Source organism: Choloepus didactylus, chromosome 7 (genome assembly GCF_015220235.1).
Source record: "Choloepus didactylus isolate mChoDid1 chromosome 7, mChoDid1.pri, whole genome shotgun sequence".
Lineage (NCBI taxonomy): Eukaryota > Metazoa > Chordata > Mammalia > Pilosa > Megalonychidae > Choloepus > Choloepus didactylus.
In genome coordinates this window covers 146,108,223-146,127,498 of record NC_051313.1, presented here as the reverse complement: position 1 = coordinate 146,127,498, position 19,276 = coordinate 146,108,223, and the positions used below count along the sequence as shown (strand labels likewise).

At 36.5% G+C, this 19,276-nt stretch overlaps 1 protein-coding gene across 2 annotated transcripts; it reads left to right on the top strand.

Annotated features, from left to right (window-relative positions):
- Positions 1–210: 210 nt before the first annotated feature.
- SNRNP48 (small nuclear ribonucleoprotein U11/U12 subunit 48) lies at positions 211–18,784 on the top strand. 2 transcript variants are annotated; one of them, XM_037844155.1, is made up of 9 exons: positions 211–400; positions 2,985–3,098; positions 3,362–3,422; positions 4,246–4,320; positions 8,936–9,124; positions 9,462–9,583; positions 12,389–12,477; positions 12,899–13,063; positions 16,437–18,784. In XM_037844155.1, the coding sequence occupies exons 1-9, from the start codon at positions 242–244 to the stop codon at positions 16,483–16,485; spliced, it is 1,023 nt and encodes a 340-aa protein (XP_037700083.1). In that variant the 5' UTR covers positions 211–241; the 3' UTR covers positions 16,486–18,784. The 2 variants fall into 2 exon arrangements, with proteins under 2 accessions (XP_037700083.1, XP_037700084.1); XM_037844156.1 differs by lacking the exon at positions 211–400 and adding an exon at positions 846–862.
- The last annotated feature ends 492 nt before the right edge of the window (positions 18,785–19,276 follow it).

Genomic DNA, 19,276 nt, shown 5'->3' with positions numbered 1-19,276 from the left:
TTTTTTTTAAATGTCTGGGGGAGGTACTACCAGGTTCAAGGCCAGGGGCAAACGCACTCAAGAAACACGCAGAAGTCAGCGAAGACTAGAAAAGACGCCGGAAAACGCGTCTCCTAGTGACAACTCCCGCCCCTTTTCGGAGAGCCCTTCCCTATAGGCTGTTCAGGTCACGCGGCTCCCAGGGTCCCGCGCGCGCCCGCCGGTGGTTCCGCGGCTTCCTGCTCTCTCGCCCGGCGCCGCCATGGAGGACGAGCCTCCTCCGGTTGAGGAGCGGCGGCGGCTCCAGCAGGAGCTGAGCGACTTCGTGGAGAGTTGCTGCCGGACACTGGAGGAGGTGACGGCGTCGCTGGGCTGGAGCCTGGACCGGTTGGACCCTGGGGACGAGGAGGAGGCGCCGGAGGTGAGGGGCGCTGGGCCCTGAGGCGCGGTCGCGGGGTGCTTCGGGAGCTCTCGGCCTGTAATCCCCGCTGGTCCTGGGGAAATCCGCGTCGGGCGCCGCCGAAGGGAGGGCGCCGGGGAGCCCAGGTGGGGCCTTGGGGCTCCGCCGAGCTTCGGACTGAAAGGAAAAATGAAAACGGATGGGCTAGAGGCAGGTCTGGAGCTCATTTAGCAAGTAAGCGACTGGGTCTCAGGGTGCTGCCGGGAGATAGAGGTACCGGCGATTTGCATTGTCATATGTCACATGGATTCCGCAGTTGTGCTCGATTCGGGGTTAGGAGAGCTGGTGAACTAGTCCCCGAATCTTTCTGGACCTTTGCGCATTTCCGACCGGGACAGCACCGATTCTGGGATTACTAAGTGATGCCAGTGAGATGTGTTAACCAGCAACTCTCCTGGACATCAGAATTGGTTTTAAAAGAATGTACGCCAGCGTATTAGAATTTCGGTTTTTGGTTTGTTGGTTTTGGTGGGGTGGGAGGAAGAGGAGTGCTCCCATTTTGGGATAATTCGTGATCTCTAATATTCTTTGTGCTTTTACCATACTGTAATAATTTTTCTAAGGCTTCAATTACCTAACTGATCCCCCAGAGGCATTTAAAGGGTACTTGATTTTTATACATACTGTTCACTGTTTATTTTATTAAGATTGTAGTGGCCAATTTTTAAAAATCTTCGTAGTTCCTTTAGAAGTTTTGAAGCTGTGAATACCCAAGGGGGTGAATACCCAAGGGGGGTGAATACCCAAGGGGGTGGGGCCTATCAAACCTTTCCATATCGTTGTTTACTCAGCACTGTAGCAAATTCGGATTCCTAGTGTTAACGAACACTTACATAGCACTTTCTACATGCCACTTGCTTTACATTGCATTGTTTACATTGCCCTCTGAGGTAGATACTGTTTGTTCCATATTTTACAGATGAGGAAGCACGGAGAGGTTATAATTTTTCCAAGAACACACTGCTAGTAAATGGCAGTTAGGATTTGAACCCAGGCATTCTGCCTCCAGAGTCTGTGTTCTTAATTGCTGTGCTACCCCTTAAAACTCCTTTGTAAAACTCCAAAATTCTGAAAATCAGCTGTGGGGTTACAGCTAATTTTTGCCAACCAGGATCTGATATTCAAGAGAATTACTGGTTTAAAAATCCTGGTAATTCACATCATAATTCTTAGGATAGGTGCAGTCTAGATAGTTAATGAATCTTTATTTTTCTGCTCAAGTGTTTTAATATTGAATGTCCTTACAGAGTTTACTGTCTGATGGTGATAAGGGGCAATACAGAGAATAAGTCATTGCATTATAATGTGATCAAGTCTCTAATGAGTGGTGTTGGAATTGCTGTAGGCGATGGTGGACAGCAGAGGCTTTCTGGACAAAGTGAATTCTAAGTTGGTATTTAAACAGTGAGTGGCATTAGCTAGGTGAGGCACAGAAGAAGCATCAACAGGTTGTGTAGAAAGCTAGAGCAAGGGTGTGACGAGACCCGGAAGTCTCAAGTAGGTAAGGATAGCTAGAGCATAGGGTGTGGAGATAGAGGGGAATGGCAGTGGGGGTGGCATGGGGTGGGGGTCAGATCTAAATTTTTCTTATGAGGGCAATGAGGAGGCATTAAGTTGAGGCATAGCTTAATCGTATTTGCTTTTTACTAAACTAATAATTGTTTACATTTATCAAATGCTTATTGTGTATCAGTTCATGTTACAATTGCTTTATGTATATAAACTTTTTTATAACTCATTTATTCTTTACTGTAACTATATCGCAGAGGCCCTGCTCTTATCCCCATTTTATAGATGAGGAAACAGGCAAAAAGAGGTTAAGTAACTTGGCCTAGCTCATATTTCCAGTAAGTGCCAGAGCTGACCAAGAATATAATGAATTTATTTTTGGTCATGTTGAACTTTTAGTGTCTTTAATATAAGATACTCAAGAAAGATACGATACTCAAGCTCTAAAGATCTAGATTTTGGGTGTCATCACCATACAGTGAAAATTGAAGCCATGAGATCTTCCATAAGCATATATTGAATGTTAACTGGTCACTGATGAGACCTCCAAGGAATACCAACATTTAAAGGGGGCCCAGAAGAACAAGGAAGACAGTTATTTAGATGAGACCAAGTGAAAGGTGCCAGAAAGGTGGAAAGAATCTGAGTGTATCAAGATGACAGATACGGACAATTGGGTTATGACCTTCCAAGATTTCAAATATCTTAAGAAATATGACATGTCCTTTGGCTATTGTAACAAGAAGGTTATTAGTGACCTATAGGCAGTGGTTTCAGTGGAATGATCATGGTAGTGGGTGGGGAAATGGTTGGTGAGCCAGTGAGTACAAAGAAATCTTTCAAAGAGTTAGGTTTTGAAGGGGTGGAGACAGAGCAGAGGCTTTAAAGAGATGGGGAACTGGAGTTTTTAAAATGTGCACTCATACTCGCAGGAGGTTGGGAGAGGCATGCAGAAGAAGAGGTGTAGGATAACACCACTTAATCAAGTGTTAATGTTATGTATCTGATTTTTTTTGCTTCTATTTGATTTTTATAGGATGAAGTTGTGATATGCCCTTATGATTCCAATCATCACATGCCTAAATCATCTTTAGCAAAGCACATGGTATCATGTAGATTGAGGAAACTGGGCTACACCAAAGAAGAAGAGGTATCAGATATTTACTGTATTATGTATATATCATGTAATTCATGCATTAATAAATTCACAGTACTTGGAAAGTATAATGTGAGATTTTCCAATATGGAGTAATAGCCCTCATTTGTAGGGTAGAATGGTACTGCATAAGTTCACAAATTGTTGCAAGAAATATTTAAAATGATACCAATCTATTGTTAGTTTGTATCAGTTCTTAAAATAGTTATCTGATTCTTGAGAACACTAAACATTTTTTTTTTTTTTTTACTGTTTAGGATGAGATGTATAATCCTGAATTTTTCTATGAGAATGTGAAGATACCTTCAGTTACGTTGAGTAAGTATTAAGCTATTAGATTATAATTTTACTATCTTAGTACAGGTATTGATTTTTCATTTTTGAATTATCAAAAGAATTGATTTGATAAGCATGCTTATGATTAGGTAGGAAATTTTGTGCCTAAAAAGAATGTAGAGTTAACAGTGAAACTAGTTCTCTTAATCTGAAATTTACAGACCAGGCTTGTATTTATTGGCCATGAAAACCCTGCAAAGCTTCATCCAGTAGAGGCAGGTATCTGTCTTCTTGGTCATAACACAAATTTGGGCTCTCAACACAGTTTGAAGATAAGGACTGAGGAGGGAAATGTGTTCCAGGTGTTCACAGTGGTTTGCATGGGCTCTGGAATCAGGCTGCCCTGATTCTACTGCTGGTTTTGTCACTAACAGATGTCTGACTTGCAGCACTTTAACCTGTTTATGGAGATAATGCTAAGAGTACCTTAGTGAGGATTAAATGATACCTAGTATATGTAATACACTTAGGATAGTGCCTGACACTTAACTGGGATTCAAGAAATGTTAGCTATTATGGGTCACTAAAATTGTAGCAGCTACTGCTGCATGCTTGATTATAGTATTTTCTGAACTGCTTGAAGTCTGGGTTCCCTACTTGGCTCCACCTAGATTTCAAGGAAATCTGCATTCAGAGAAGGTGGGCAGGGATGTGGGCATTTTCTCTCTTAAGATTCTGTCCACAGAGTTTGGGTTGGAAACCAGTACAGATGTTAAATTAATTGTGGACACTGATGATTCATGTTGTGATTATGGTTTTTATATGTGTGTGTTTTTTGTTTTTTTTGTTTGTTTGTTTTGGGCAGATAAGGACTCACAATTCCAGATAATTAAACAAGCTAGAACTGCAGTTGGAAAAGATGGTGATTGTTATAATCAAAGTAAGTAGCATCATAGTTTGAGCATACTAATGAATCAAATTATTTTTTTGCCACAAACACATTGGTAATTCTCTTCAAGAAAAATCTTATGAAAACAATTGCAGAGGGAATGTTATGTTTAATATTTAACATTGGGCTAATCTGCTTGGTTTCAGCATGATTTGTTAGATATTTCCAGCTAGGACAGTATCCTAAGTAGGGATTCGTGCTTTGGAATTACCTAATAAGTGAGACTGCCTTGTGAATATATATATATCTATATAGATATATAGATATATAGATATATATAGATATATATTTAATTTAGTAAATAAATCCCACTGGGTGAGACTGCCTTACCCTGAAAAGTCCTGTCTCTTGAGACTGTTGAAATGCAATGCACAAGGAAAGGCTTAGGCTAGAAAGATCAGTACTCACAGCTGCATTCAGAGAACTGCCTCTTGAACGAGTTGGTGTTTAATCATTTTAGATTTTGGATCTCTTGGAGAATCTGATGAGGTCTAGGGATCCTCTCCTGAGAAAAAAGCAAAAACACAGCTTTACATATAATTTCAGAGGGTCTGTGGAGCTCTTTGTGTCTGGCTTGGTAGTTGAGTTAAAGAGTTTCTGCCTGGAACTTATGTCAACAGAGACTAGATTGGAGTTTTTAAGCATGAGCTTTGAGGAAATTGAAAGAAAACTTAATCCATCAAAAAGATAGAAGCAAATGAATTAATAGAATTTGGTTTCTGAATCTAAGTAAGCATAACATCTAGCTAAAGCATGATGATGATGATTCCTGAGTTGTCTTCTGGATATTGCTTTCTCTGGACATCTTACCTTTTTCCCTCACTCTTCTTTCTAGCTGAATTATATTCACCAACCTGTAGTTGTAGTTGCTTTAATCCCTTATTGAAATTCAGGGTCTTTACCCATAGTTCTCAGCCAATATCTGGACTTTATTTCTCCTTGTTGCACTTGAGCTTCAGAAGGAGGAACCATTTCACCCTTAGTCTGTCTACATTACATTGGTCCCTCCTTACAACAGCCAGAGCACATTTCTTGTATTTTCTGTTTCGAACCTCCCACTCTGGTGCCTGTCAGCTAAATGCCAGGTTTCGTCTTCGAGGGAGACATTTGACTCTCATTTTACTTGGACAGATTACTGAACGCAGACCAATTGGCCATTTTGGCCGTTGTTACTGGTTCTGCCCGTTATTCCTGTTTACTTAGAGGACCGAAAAAATGTAGAGATTTTGGTGTTTTTGGAGAGGTTAATAGTTAAAGGGCTTTATTTGGTTTTTAACTTGATAGATTTACTGAATTTATTTTAATTGCAGAAATGGAGGGACACAGAGGTTAAGTAACATGCTTCCGCTGGTTAATAGCAGAGCTGGATCTAGAGCCAAGTGCTGAATTTTGGCACAAACTCTGAACTGAGTTATTCTGCTTTCTATTAGAAACTGAGTTTAGTGAAACATACGTATCAGAATTCCAGATATTGCTCAAATTTATTCATTTGTTTATGTCTATCATGATTTATTTAAGTGGAAGAATATCACAAACTCAAATATTCCCAGCTATGTCAGTGCATTGTTTATTCTACTTTGTTTAAGCCTGTTTTAAAGAAATAGACTAGCTCTTTGGCCTTGTGCAAATAACTTACCTTCTTTGAGTTTTCATTTCCTTATCTGTGATACAATACTATCTTGTTTTAGAGATAATGAATACTGAACTAGCCCTAGCTCAATTATTGATAGCCATTGTATAAATGAAAATTAATATGTTGAAAGCAGTATTAAAATGATGAAATGGGTAAGAATTTGATATGTGAGTAATTTAGAAAATATCCTAAGTTTTCCATTTAAATAATTGAATAATAAAGCAGATTTGGACTTTGAACTTAGTTGTTTACAAAAGCGAAGAATTACTTTGAATGAACAGTTCTTTCAGTAGATAAAGGAAACTATTATTAGGTTTTGAATTTTTACACTATCTTAACATTAAGAGTTAATTGTTAAGAATTACTTCTTATATCATCTGCAACCCTCTCTAGAATTTATCTTTTCATCCTTTATAGAGTTCTGTAATTTCTGAATAGAAATTGTTTTTGTGGCCTTCATATGTCTTGGGCATTTTTAAACTTCTTACCCCAGGACAATAATTTCTCTTAATATCTTTATTGTTGATGTATTTACTTTGAAGGAAGAAAGACTAACATGAAAAATTTTAATTTCCCCATTTAATTAATGGTATGTTTGTTATGCACTAAAATGTAAGTTTTGATGAAGTTACATGTATGTTTTCTTTTCATCAGTCATGCCAGGTCTAAACTCAGTGTACACATTTCTACTTACTTATTTTTAGATATACTTTGGTTGATTTTATAACCAAGATATTAATTTCAGTCATAAACAGTCATATATTTAGTGGTTTATCTTTTTCCTTCAATATTAAAGTTTCAAGTTGCTGTACTTCAATTTCCTGAAGTATATCTGAGACATGGACATGACTGGAAGATGAGTGTGCTTTAAAAGAACCTACAGAGACAGGATAAAATTGTTCTAAGATCCAGTCTACTCCTCTCATTTGTGAGGTCTTCGCCAAGTCATTTCATTTCTATGGGCCTTCATTTCTTTCTCTCTTCTTCCAGGTCTAAAATTCTGAGTTTGTTTCTTTGAAACAATGTGTCTCACTGATATTATATGTCATGTGTTCAAGATACCTGCGATGGCAAATGTGACTGGCAGGGAAGGATGAGAATTGGAGTTATTTAAAAAAGTATAGGATTGCAGAATTACTGTGATGTTATCACATTCGGATGTACCTCTAAATCTTATAGAAACTGGCATTTTGAAAATTTATGTTTTATGTAAATATGAGCTGATTTAAATGTGCTTATCCATTTTTTTAATCAGAAATATCTGTGTTCTGAATGATTTGATTGCAGTTTGTTGTTTAATTTTTCTTGTACTTCTTCTTTTTCAGTAATTGGGGTGAGTATAAAGAGGAGTTAGAAACCTGAATGTACTTCTTATTTAAAGATATGCAGTATCCTTTTTGCAAATGATATCCTTTTAAAAGTATCATTCACCTTTCTAAACTTTATTTTAATAGCTGTCACAATTTTATAGGCTTGATTTGAAATTTTAGTTGAATTTCATGCCATTTAAGCTTCTATCATTACCATAAAGAAATCAAAGAAAACTCCAAATATTTTAAGGAGGAAATTATATTTCTTTGTTTAAAACAATGATTAGGCAAAAGTTTTTGTAGTGCTTGTTTGTAATAACTATTATAACATTTTCTAATCTTCATATTTTTCTCCTAGATTTTTGTAGCCTATACTGAAAGGAATTGGGCTTATCAAAGCCAGCACATTTTTATCATATAAAATTAGATGTTTTAACACCTTTGACATAGAAGGGCTTTTCTTAGTGCCTGCCAGAATTAGAGTAGAATTGGTTGACTTGAAAGGGAATCCCTTCTCCCTACTAACTCAAAACCTTTTGACTAGTGTAAATGGCCATGTATTATCCATAGTGGTCACACTGAGGACTCAAATTCAGGGTGGACCTCTTCTTCACTTGTAGATGATGTCTCTTTTAACATTCAGCTCCTAGGAAGCTCCTATTTGAATTCTTTTTTTGCTTCTTTACCTTCAGAGTTAATGAGGTTAGACTTTACCAAATTTAAGTATCTGGGAATAATTACTGATTTTGCATTATTCTGTGAATCAGAGTTATTACTTTAGGATAACCTGGCAAACATTAAAAGGATTCCTTTAGTAGCTAGCTCATGTTTTCTGAGTGCATTAGTGATAATGAAGTCTAGAAAGAATTGTATTAAATTGTTTTATTTACAGTTACAGTAATTTTTTTATTGCTTTGAGAAAGTATGAATCTCAAAACAATTTTTCTTCAATGTTTAATACATCATATCAAGGTATTGTATTTATTTTTTTTCATTAATGAGCAGATTTTAGAAAGTTCTATAACTGTCGGAGTAGGGTGGGGGGGCGGCACTGCTTTGATCCTTTTCCCAGTTAATTAGGTTATGCTAATATGCTTCCTCAGGAAATCAAATGGGCTTAGTCTCAAATTAATCTGTGTTCCTCAGGAAATCAAATGGGTTTAGTCTCAAATTAATCTGTGTTTCTCCCATCTGAGGAAGTTTGGGATTTCTGCTATTAATTGTTTTTGACCCCTGACTCTTAAGTCAAAATATATTTTGAATATTGAAAATGTTGCTTGATGCCACATACGAAAAATGCATTGTTTATGCATTTTCATGCTTTCATAATTTATTTTCAAAGGGGTTATACTTTGTGTTACTTCTTGAAAACAAATTTTTCAGTTTTATAGGGAAAAGCTTATAAACATAAAGAATGTTAATTTCTACTTTCGTTATATGGGTAGTCCACAGAACCTCCTTTCTGTAGATCTGTAGCATTCAGGATAAAGTTATTGTTTACCATTTATCTCTTAGAGTTCTATTTGTATATTTAGGGATAACTATGAAAAAATGTTTGCGTTAATATTACATTATTATAGCCCATGTTTAAAGTTGAGTAGTAGATTTTAATTCTACAATGCTTCATGTATTGTTTATTATTGTGGTTTTATTTTTACTTTAGGGATTTATTCTTCTTTACCTGGTGAAGTTCCTCTGAATCACAAACGGTTTGTTTGTGATCTAACCCAAGCTGATCGTCTCGCCATCTATGATTTTGTAATTGAGGAGACAAAGAAAAAGCGTTCCAGTTCTCAGATCATTGAAAATGACAGTGATCTCTTTGTAGACTTGGCTGCGAAAGTCAATCAAGGTTTGAGATGATAGTTTTACATTTCTTAATTATCATTCCATCCTTTGAGGGTTATTAATATGATTTAATTGTCAAGCCATTTTGAGAATGAGTTGGTACAGGATGTTTTTGCTTCCTCTGATATTCATGTATCTATTAAGATGTTTGTTTAGTGCATAAAATTTTGATCTCTAACTTTTACGTTAAGCATACCTTCCTTCAGTAAGAATGTTACTTTTAACTGTTTTGTTACTTAAGTTCATGAACCTAAACATTCAGGATGATTGTGATATTCCTACCTGCTAATTCAGAAGAATTGAAAAGCTCTTAAGGATATAATAATTTTATCTTTTATTAGATAATAGCCGGAAAAGTCCAAAATCTTACCTTGAAATCCTGGCGGAAGTGAGAGATTATAAAAGAAGACGCCAGTCCTACAGAGCTAAAAATGTTCATATAACCAAGAAATCATACACTGAGGTAAGTTTTACATAATCTTGTAGAGCTTTGTTGAGAACAAAAATTTCCCTTAGGTGGTGTTCTAAGTTATATAAAGAGGTTTTGCTATCTTAAAAAATAACTCTTTTGAGAATATGGTATTGCAAAGCTATAAGAACATGAGGTTTGTCTTTAGACACACCTGGGTTTGAGTTTTGATTCTGCTGTTTATATTGGCTGACTTGTGCAAGTAATTTGATCGTTTCAATATTTGATTTTTTTCATTTTATAATAGCACAAACCTTGGAAGGTTGTTATGAGAATTGATTGAGATAATGCTTATGACCATAGAAATTGCTCAATAAATGTTCGTTGTCTTTTTTTGCAGAAATTTTTTGTACTCTACTAAATATTGGAACTTAAATGCCTGAGTATAAATTATGCATTAATTTCATGATGTATATCTAGACTTACTTTCAGATATCATTTAATGAATAGAGTTGATGAAGTTTTGGTACTTAAATTACCTTGCCCCAACGCTACAAATAATTTCCTCATTGAATCCTTGCTTGTTCCCACATTATTTCTTACCTCGCTCTGTGATTTCAAAGACCTTCTGTGATCTGGTCTTGTTTTATTTTCTTTTGCTTTAGTCAGGTATGTCTCTTAAACTATATCATGATTACACATAGTTACTCCTAACTATGTGTAAATAACACTTTAATAAGTGTTATTTTCTCACCTGAAATACTCTCCTCTGCCATTATAAATCTGAATGTGCTTCAGGCCCACTATTTCCACAAGGTATTAACTGACTTTCAGCCATCCACTGGGTTCTTGCACTTGACAGTGTGTTATCACACAGCATAGCACTTGATTATATGCTCTCCTTTGTACAATGTAAGAATGTGTTTTAGTCTCCTTTGTACAATTTAAGAGTCTGTTTTAATCTTCTCTCTCTCAGTAGAGGTCTGGGACCTGAGTGATTCTTGTAGGCCCTCAAGTATTTGGTGGTTGCTTCATAAGTTGTTTCTTCTCTAATCTCATAACTTGTAATCAATTCTAAATACTGCTGCTAGTGTTCTTTATGATTTTTTGGTTAGCTTTTTGTTAAGGATATAGTCAAATATATACAGAACTGTATATGGGATAGTATTAGGAACCCTTATGTAGCCATCACCCAGCTTCAACCATTACCATCTTATGTCCTGTTTTATCTGTACCTTCACCCACTTCTCACCTTACCCCTTGCTCTTAGTTTTGAAGGCAGATCCCAAATATCTTTTCTTCAGTAAATACTTAGTATTTACAAATCTTTCAGTGGTTTACCTGCCATATATCTGGCCATTCCTAACTTCATGCCTGTCTTAAGTAATTTTTTGTTTGCTCTGAAGCAGAACCTAAACTTTAACAAATTTTGGCAAATATTTAGTATATATACTGAAGTTACTATGCACAATACATGGCTATGGGGTATGCAAAGATAAATGACACATAGAACCCACCTTCAAAGAGCTCATAATAAAGGAAGCAGGCATTTCAAAATAAAGATTTTATTAAGTGCTAAAATAGAGATGAAATCCAAATGCTGTGCCAAGAGGGAGAGATTCTTTGTAAAAGATAAGTTTAGTATATGCTTCCTAGAGAAGGTGGCGTTTGTGGGAAAAGGAGAAAGAAGCAGGGAGAGGTAAGGACTGTCTCTGTCACCTTTCCCCTGTGGCAGATCTTTTGCTGGGTGGGCTCTCTCGAGTCTCCAAGGAGCTCACAGGCTGACAGAGCTACTCAGCTGGAGATGGAGTGTGCAGGGATAGGTGTGTGTGGTTCATACCACTCCCTGCGATAGACCTTGACATGTCTTAGGCTTTCAAGAGGAGAATATATTGGAGAAGTAGTGGATACGATTTTCCAGGTGGAAGGACTGGCATTCCTAAGAGTAGATAGGCTTACAGGAGTTTTTTCGGAGAACCTTGAGTAATCTGAAGGCTTCAGAGCTGAGGGCTTCTGAAGAGCTATATAGTGAGAGAAAGCTGGTTCTACTAGATGTTGTAGTAGAATTGGGGTTGAGGGTGGGGACTTTGGAAGTTACATGAAGGAAAGGAATACAGTGATTGTATATCACTATAGTGATATATCACTCTGACATTTTTCTTGTATCCCATACCTTTTTTCTTAAACTGTTTCCTAATTAGCCTTTGGAAAGCATACGCTTTTAGTTTTCATATGTGTATCCCCAGTGCTGGGTGCATGCCACCATACTTGTTGGCAAGGGGAAATAGAAAAGAAGCACAGTTTTAAATGGTTCTTACAAGTAAGGGATTTATAATCTAATGAGAAAAGTCTCTGTGAAGTGACTGTCTTTGCCTTAATTTTAAGTTGTTTCTTAAAAATTTATTTGTAAATAATCTCAAACTTGTAGATAAGTTGCAAAACTAAAAATAATACAAAAGTAGTACACTTTTGTACTCTTCCCCATTTATTTGTGCTCTCCTGCTTTTGATCTGTACATAATTTTTTCTGAGAGTTTTAAGAGTAAGTTAACATAAATCATTATTACCCATTGTTCCTGAATACTTAGTGTGTATTTCCTAAGAACAGGGATATTTTGTTGCATAATCATATTAAAGTTATCAACTTCAGTAAACTTAACCTTCATATAGACTTTTATCTACCATTCATATTCCAATTTGACCATTGCTTTTTTATGTTCTCTAACCTGCACATGTCCATTATATCATAGCTCGTAGTAAATAATTTGAGTGATTATTAGTAGCAACTTTTCTAACTTTATAGTCTTAATTTTTTTGCACAGATTTCCCATCTGAAATGTCTGTGCTTAACTCTCCTAAGGTGATCCGGGATGTGATCAATGTACACATGGAAGAACTCAGTAGTCAGTGGCAGGAAGAGCAGGAAAAAGCCGAGGATGATGCTGAAAAGTATGTCACTGTCTTTATTGGTGAAGATCTTCTGTTTTTAATCTTTTACCGACACTTGATTAACAAAGTTTAAGCATTTCAAGGACCAGTAGTGGCACACTATAAATCATCAAAACGCTTGTGGTTTATTGTTGTAATTGCTCAGGATTGTGTCATGACCAGAATTATTTCATGACATTGCCCTTTTCTTGTTTTTTGAGGGGCAACCATATTAGTGAAATAGTTCATGAAATAGTGAAACTTAATATATGAGCTATGAAACTTTGACTGCCCTCTTATATGGACTGTGAAATTATGCATATTTTACTAGACCGTCTGTCATTGATCTGATATGGAATTCTGGCCTTCAGGCTCATGTGTGTGTGCCTGCATATTGGAGAGAAGTGGTTAAAGCTGACTAATGTTACCTTCTGCCTTTCAGGAAAGAAGAAAGGCGATCAGCTTCAGTAGATTCACGGCAGTCTGGTGGAAGCTATTTGGATGCTGAATGTTCACGACATAGAAGGGATCGAAGTAGGAGCCCACACAAACGAAAGAAAAGTAAAGATAAGGATAAAAACTGGGACTCAAGAAGAAAGAAAGAGAGGTAAGTCTAACATGCATCATCCAGTGTTGAAGTGTTTACTTTTGAAAAGTAGAATAGATCCTTCTTTTGTAGACCACATTGAGAAAGTAGATTGGAAGAGTCGATTAACATGAGGAGAGTTTATAATTGGAGGTTCTTAACATTCCTCATTGCCAATTCAAATACATGTAGCTCTAGTGACATAGTTCTCTGTATGCATGATTAGATATTGGTTTTACTTTTTAATCAGTTGTTTCCTAACCAGGAGATGTGAAAGTAAAGTCTAGGGGTAGGGAGTTAATTATGTCAAAAGTATTTGCCCAGATCCCTTTCTTCTATTCCTTCCTTTCTCCTTGTCCCTTTCTTATTCTTTCTCTTGTTAATTCCTCAGTTAAAAGGCGTAGAGGGTCAGGGAGAAGATTCAAACTTTAACAAATTGGTCAGTTTTGCCCTTGGTAGTATCTTTGATAAAAGTTTTAATAGCTGAAGGGGTATGAACAATACCAATATAATTTTGAATCATTTGCCATCTGTTCCTATATAGGCATACCTCAGAGATATTGCAGGTTTTGTTCCAGATCACAATAAAACGAATATCTCAATAAAGCGAGTCACACGAATTTTTTGGTTTCCCAGTGCATATAAAAGTTACGTTTACACTATACTGTAGTCTATTAAGTATGCAATAGTAACATTATATCTAAAAAAAAAACATTACCTACCTTTGTTAAAAAATACTTTGTTTCTAAAAAATGCCAACCATCATCTGAGCCTTCAACTAATTGTAATCTTTTGGCTGGTGGAGGGTCTTGCCTCAGTGTTGATGGCTGCTGACTGATCAGGGTGGTTGTTGTTGAAGTTTGCGGTGGCTGTTGCAATTTCTTAAAATAAGACAACAGTGAAATTTTCTGTATCTTAGCTAAATTTTCTGGATAACTTGCCACAGCTTCTGCTGTCAGCATTTGCTTCTCCACCTTGTACTTTTAGGTTTTGGTGACGGCTTCTTTCCTTAACCCTCATGAACCACCTCTGCTAGCTTCAGACTTCTCCAGCTTCCTCACCTCTCTCATCCTTCACAGAATTGAAGAGAGTTATGGCCTTGCTCTGGGTTAAACATTGACCTAAGGGAATGTTGTGGCTGGTTTGATCTATCCAGACCACTCAAACTTTCTCTATAGCAGCAATAAGGCTGTTTCACTTTCTTGTTATTCGTGTGTTCACTGGAGTAGCACTTTTCATTTCCTTCAAGAACTTTTCCTTTGCATTTATAATTTGGCTAACTGTTTGGGGCAAGAGGCCTAGCTTTTGGCTTGTCTCAGCTTTTAACATGTCTTCTTGACTAAGCTTAGTCATTTCAAGCTTTTGGTTTAAAGTGATCTGGTATATGATCAGTGTACACATGAAGAACTCAGTAGTCATTGGCAAAACTCTTCCTTTCCCTTGAACACTGAGAGGCCACTGTAGGGTTATTAATTGGCCTAATTTCCATATTGTTGTGTCTCAGAATAGGGAAGCCTGTGGAGAGGGAGAGAAGACAAGAAACACCTGGTTGGTGGAATAGTCAGAATACACACAACGTTTATTGATTAAGTTCACCATCTTATGTGGGAGTGGTTCAAAGCGCCCCAAAACAATTACAATAGAAACATTAAGGATCACAGATCATCATAACAGATATAATGATAATGAAAAATTTGTGACAGAGACACGAAGTGGGCACATGCTGTTGGAAAATGGCACCAGTAGACTTGCCCGAGACCAGGTTGCCACAAATCTTCAATTTGTATAAAATGCAGTATCTGCAAAGTGCAATAAAAACGAGGTATGCCTGTATTCCAAGAGGCTTACTGGACATAGCTTCCTAGATCTCAAATTCATCAGGTCTGTAACTGAACTTTTAATCTTTCATTGAAAAAGATGAGCGCATTCCCCAACCTGGCTCAAGGGCTGACCATCCATCTCATCACCTAAGTCAGAAATCAGTCATTTTAGATACTCCTAATTGCTGTAAGTTTACTTGAAGATACCTCACATTCATCTCCTCCTTTCTGTCTATTGCTGTCTGTCTGGAAGATGATAGTTTTCCCACTTGTTCTGTCTGTGTCTAAGCTTGTCCCATATAAATCCATCCCTTACTCCACAACCAGAATGAATTTTCTCCTCTTAAAACTCTTTAGTGGCAACATTCAAATTCTTTAGCAGACTCTCAAGACCCTCCAGAGTCAGGATTCCTGCTACCTGTCAGCCTCTGATCTTGCCACTCGCTACCCCATGAAATTTATGGCTTCGGCCCTTGCCAGCCTGAATTATTTTGTGTTTTTCCACAGCTTGCTTGACAAACTCCTGGTCATCCATTAAGACCCTGCTCAGTCATATCTGTGAAGCTTTTTCTCACTTATTCAAGCAGAATTGACCACATTTCCCATTTTATCACCAACTTAGCTAGCACATACTTGTCACTGTACTTAACAATTACTGTTTTCTCTCCTAGCCTGTGAGCTCCTTGAAGGCAGGGTCCATGTCTCACTTATTTTTAGATGCACAGTACTTATCAAATAGTAGACCCTTGACTGACCCTCTTTCCAGAGCCACTGAAGTCAGGGATTACAAGGCTGAGCTATTTGGGAATTTTGCTCATCTTACTATCATTCAATTTATAGGTTTAAAGCTAGCTGTAATTTAGTCCTTCTTTTCTAAAACTGTACTATTTGCTTAGTAATGCCTTTTGGTTCATATACTGATATTTTATAATAATGTTACTCAACTCTTGATTATCTCAGAGATTGTGCTCTTTTGCTTCTTTTAAGTTTGTTAGTTCTTTTTCCACTTAAGTAATATATTGACACTTCTCGTCAATCCCTGTTGACTTAAATATATAGAAGCCCTCAAAATAAAAATGAAATAATTTTCCTTTAGATGGAATAAATTGGATATTGACCGGAAATACTTCTCAATCAGACAAGACTAATCTCTGATATCCACCCCCAAGGTAGAATGAATTGTAGGGAGTTGAGATAGGAATCAGGATAAGAAAATCAGGCAATTTCTGAAGTCCTTCCATGGTATTAATATTCTTTTTGAAATGAATTCCCTGGTTGTCAGTCATATATGCATATATTCAAAGCTAATTTTCAAGCAAAGCTCCAAAGCACAATTGAAAAAAAAAACCCATTTTGCTTATCTGTATTTCAGTTTTGTGCCTTAGTTTTAATAATTCATTTTTCCTTATTCACTCTTAAAAAAATCACTGTACAGTTCTAAATGAATGTTTAGTTTGTTTTGGTTTATAGCTGATCAAACAGTATTACTGGTGAATTACTATTTTAAAGCTCTAGTATCAAAATGTCCGTAGTTTATAATAGTTTTTTTTTTTTCCCCACCCCTTTCATTTCAGGGATGGGGAAAGACACCATAGTCACAAAAGAAGAAAGCAGAAAATATAAATGCAGTGTTTGTGTATGTATTAATTATGCCATGAAAACCAGTATGCTGATATTTTCATTGTAATTGCTTTGAGTAGGGGAATGTATTTTTCTGGTCTGTTTAGTGCTCAGATCATTCTTTTTCAATAAATACTTAGGTCCCAAACCATGCCTATACTATTATGCCCTGTAACTTTGCTTTCCTTATTGTTACAGATGATTTGCTTCTTTTTAGTGATTTTGTTTCATTCTTTTTTGGTACTAATGCATCATAACATTCTTTAATTAAAAATTCAATGCTTAATTATATAAGTAATACGTAAATACATTCTCATTGTGAAAAATTGGACCTTGTAAATAAGGCTGAGGTACTCTTGGGGCACCACCTGCAATCCCTCTGCCCACACCACAGGTAACTGCTGTTTCCTCTCCATTGGTGAATTCTAACAGGGAAACACAACCTCAGTATTTATCAGAAGGGGTGCAACCTGGCTAAATAAAATGTGGCTTAGTTATGGAATAGATTACTATGTTGGAGTTAAAAGAAATAAATGAAATCTATATTAACATGGGCAGATCTGAGAAACATAATGCTAAGTGAAAATAGCAAGTTGCAGAAAGATACATGCAGTTTATATCTCTGTAAAAAAAAATGCTGTACATTTTCAGTGGTTAAATATGTATATAAATATCTTTTAAGCATACCGAAGAATCTATACCAAACTGATAGCAGTGGTTATTTGGAGAAAGGGTGGAGGTGGGAGAGATTAGGGGTGGAGACAGACTGGGAGGGTGTAGAGAGAACTCTAGCTTTATTCACAATGTATTAATTTTTAAAAATAAGGTATCCATATTTCATTAATGAATTAAAAAATAATTACAGCTATACTGTCTTTGGTTTTTTTAAAATCTACTTTATTGAGGTATTATTTATATGCAATGAAATCCTCCCCCTTAAAGTGTACATTTTAATGAGTATTTACAAATATATGTATATATTCCCCTGAGTAACCACCACAGCAATCAAGATATGGAACATTTCCATCACCCCAAAAGATCCCTTGTACCCCTTTCTCAGTCATTTCTCCCAACCACAGCCTCAGATAACCTACAGTTCCTCTTTTTGTTAATATAGATTCGATTTACCTTTTCTAGCATTCATGTCATGAATAATATTATAAGTAGTTCTGTCTGCCTTCTTCTACTCAGCTCATTTTTGAGACTCATCCATGTTGTGTGTGTTAGTAGTTCATTCCTTCTGTGCTGCTGAGGATATTGTATTGTATCATGGGTCATTCAGGTGAAACTTTGGCATTGAATGTTAAGCATCTCAAGGCCAAGTGGCAACGTGTCATGGACTTGAATCTTGGAAACCCAGGTTAAAGATTCCTTTGTGGTTTCCAAATAGATATGAAACCTGAATTACTTCATGTTATCTGACAATGACAGAGTGATTAGATTTAGATCACAGTGGGTGTTAGGCTTCAGGTCTGGGAAACAGCTCTCAGATTTCTAAGTTGGAAATCAGTAGGTCGCCTGTCAAGATATAGTCCTCCTATAGCCATTGTATTGATTTCTAAAAATCACGACGGCATGGACTTGGGAATTACTATAATATTGAGCCAAATGAAATTGCTGCTTGAGTTATTGTCAGTTTCATACCAGAGAGAATTATTTCAGTGATTTTACTAGCTGGAAGAAACTAAAGAGTAAACTAAACTAAAGAGTAAAATTGATGGGCATACTTAGATTAATACTTAGAATATTTAGAGTAATACTAGATTTTTACTAGAAGAGGGAAATAAGTGGAAAGGAAACGATTTAAAGTGTAACTAGAATTTTCTAAAGCCCAAATGTTTATGTATAGCATCAACTACTGCAGACTATCCAATGAAATGAAAAACTGGATGGAAAGAGACATTGTCTGATCTTTGAAAGTGTTATTAATTTTCCATACTTTTTTTGTGTTTCAGACTCCTTTACTGAATTATGAGCTCATTGAGAGCAGGGTTTATATCTTCATCAGTGTAACTGGCACTATTGTAATAGTTATTGATATGTCATTTTAGATTTTAACAAAAGTATTTGGAAGCCCCTGTCACCTGATGTCTACTTTTGGTTTATAAAATGCTGCTGCTAATAGTTAATTTTGACTACTGTGTATCCTATTCATCCATCAAGTGACACCTCCTACTACTTGCTATGAATAATATTCCTTCCTGAACTCTCCTTACAATGCTAATAACAGTTAACATTTATTGAGCATTTGCTATGTGATGACTGTTCAAAGCTCTTTCTATTAAACTTAACTCTTATACAACCTTCTGAGGTGTCAGTAATTATTATCCCCATCATAGAGGTGAGGAAACAGGCCCGAAGAGTTAAGTTACTTTCCCTGGTTCTCAAAGCAAGTAGTGGAGCTAGGATTCAAACTCAGTCTCTCAAGCTCCAGGGTCCACTCATTCACTTTTTTTTTAAACTTAGTATTTCAGTTACTTATGTACCATCTCTATCCCCATTTAGGTTTTAGAATTTGAAAGTAATACACATAGTGATTATCTTTGAATCCCCAAAGTGCTTAGCTTAATTCCTTGAATGATGTAGGTGGTAAATGTTTATGGATGAAGACATTTAGTCACAGAGATGCTGATACTTCCCCAATATTGTATAAGTAATGCAACAGGGTTGGAACTAGGGTCCCTGCTCTTAACCACTGTATGAATGTTTATTAGCTGTGCACCCTGTTTAATGGATTCACCTCGTGGTAGTCTCTGCCATCTCATAGCAGCTCCTCACATCTATCAGAGTTCCC

Bases quoted from the DNA above. Each gene is read 5' to 3' on its own strand.
- SNRNP48 (XM_037844155.1), top strand. From the start codon at position 242: ATGGAGGACGAGCCTCCTCCGGTTGAGGAGCGGCGGCGGCTCCAGCAG. The intron at 12,478-12,898 runs GTATGTCACTGT...TCTGCCTTTCAG, and splicing joins GCCGAGGATGATGCTGAAAA to GAAAGAAGAAAGGCGATCAG. The intron at 13,064-16,436 runs GTAAGTCTAACA...CTTTCATTTCAG, and splicing joins TCAAGAAGAAAGAAAGAGAG to GGATGGGGAAAGACACCATA.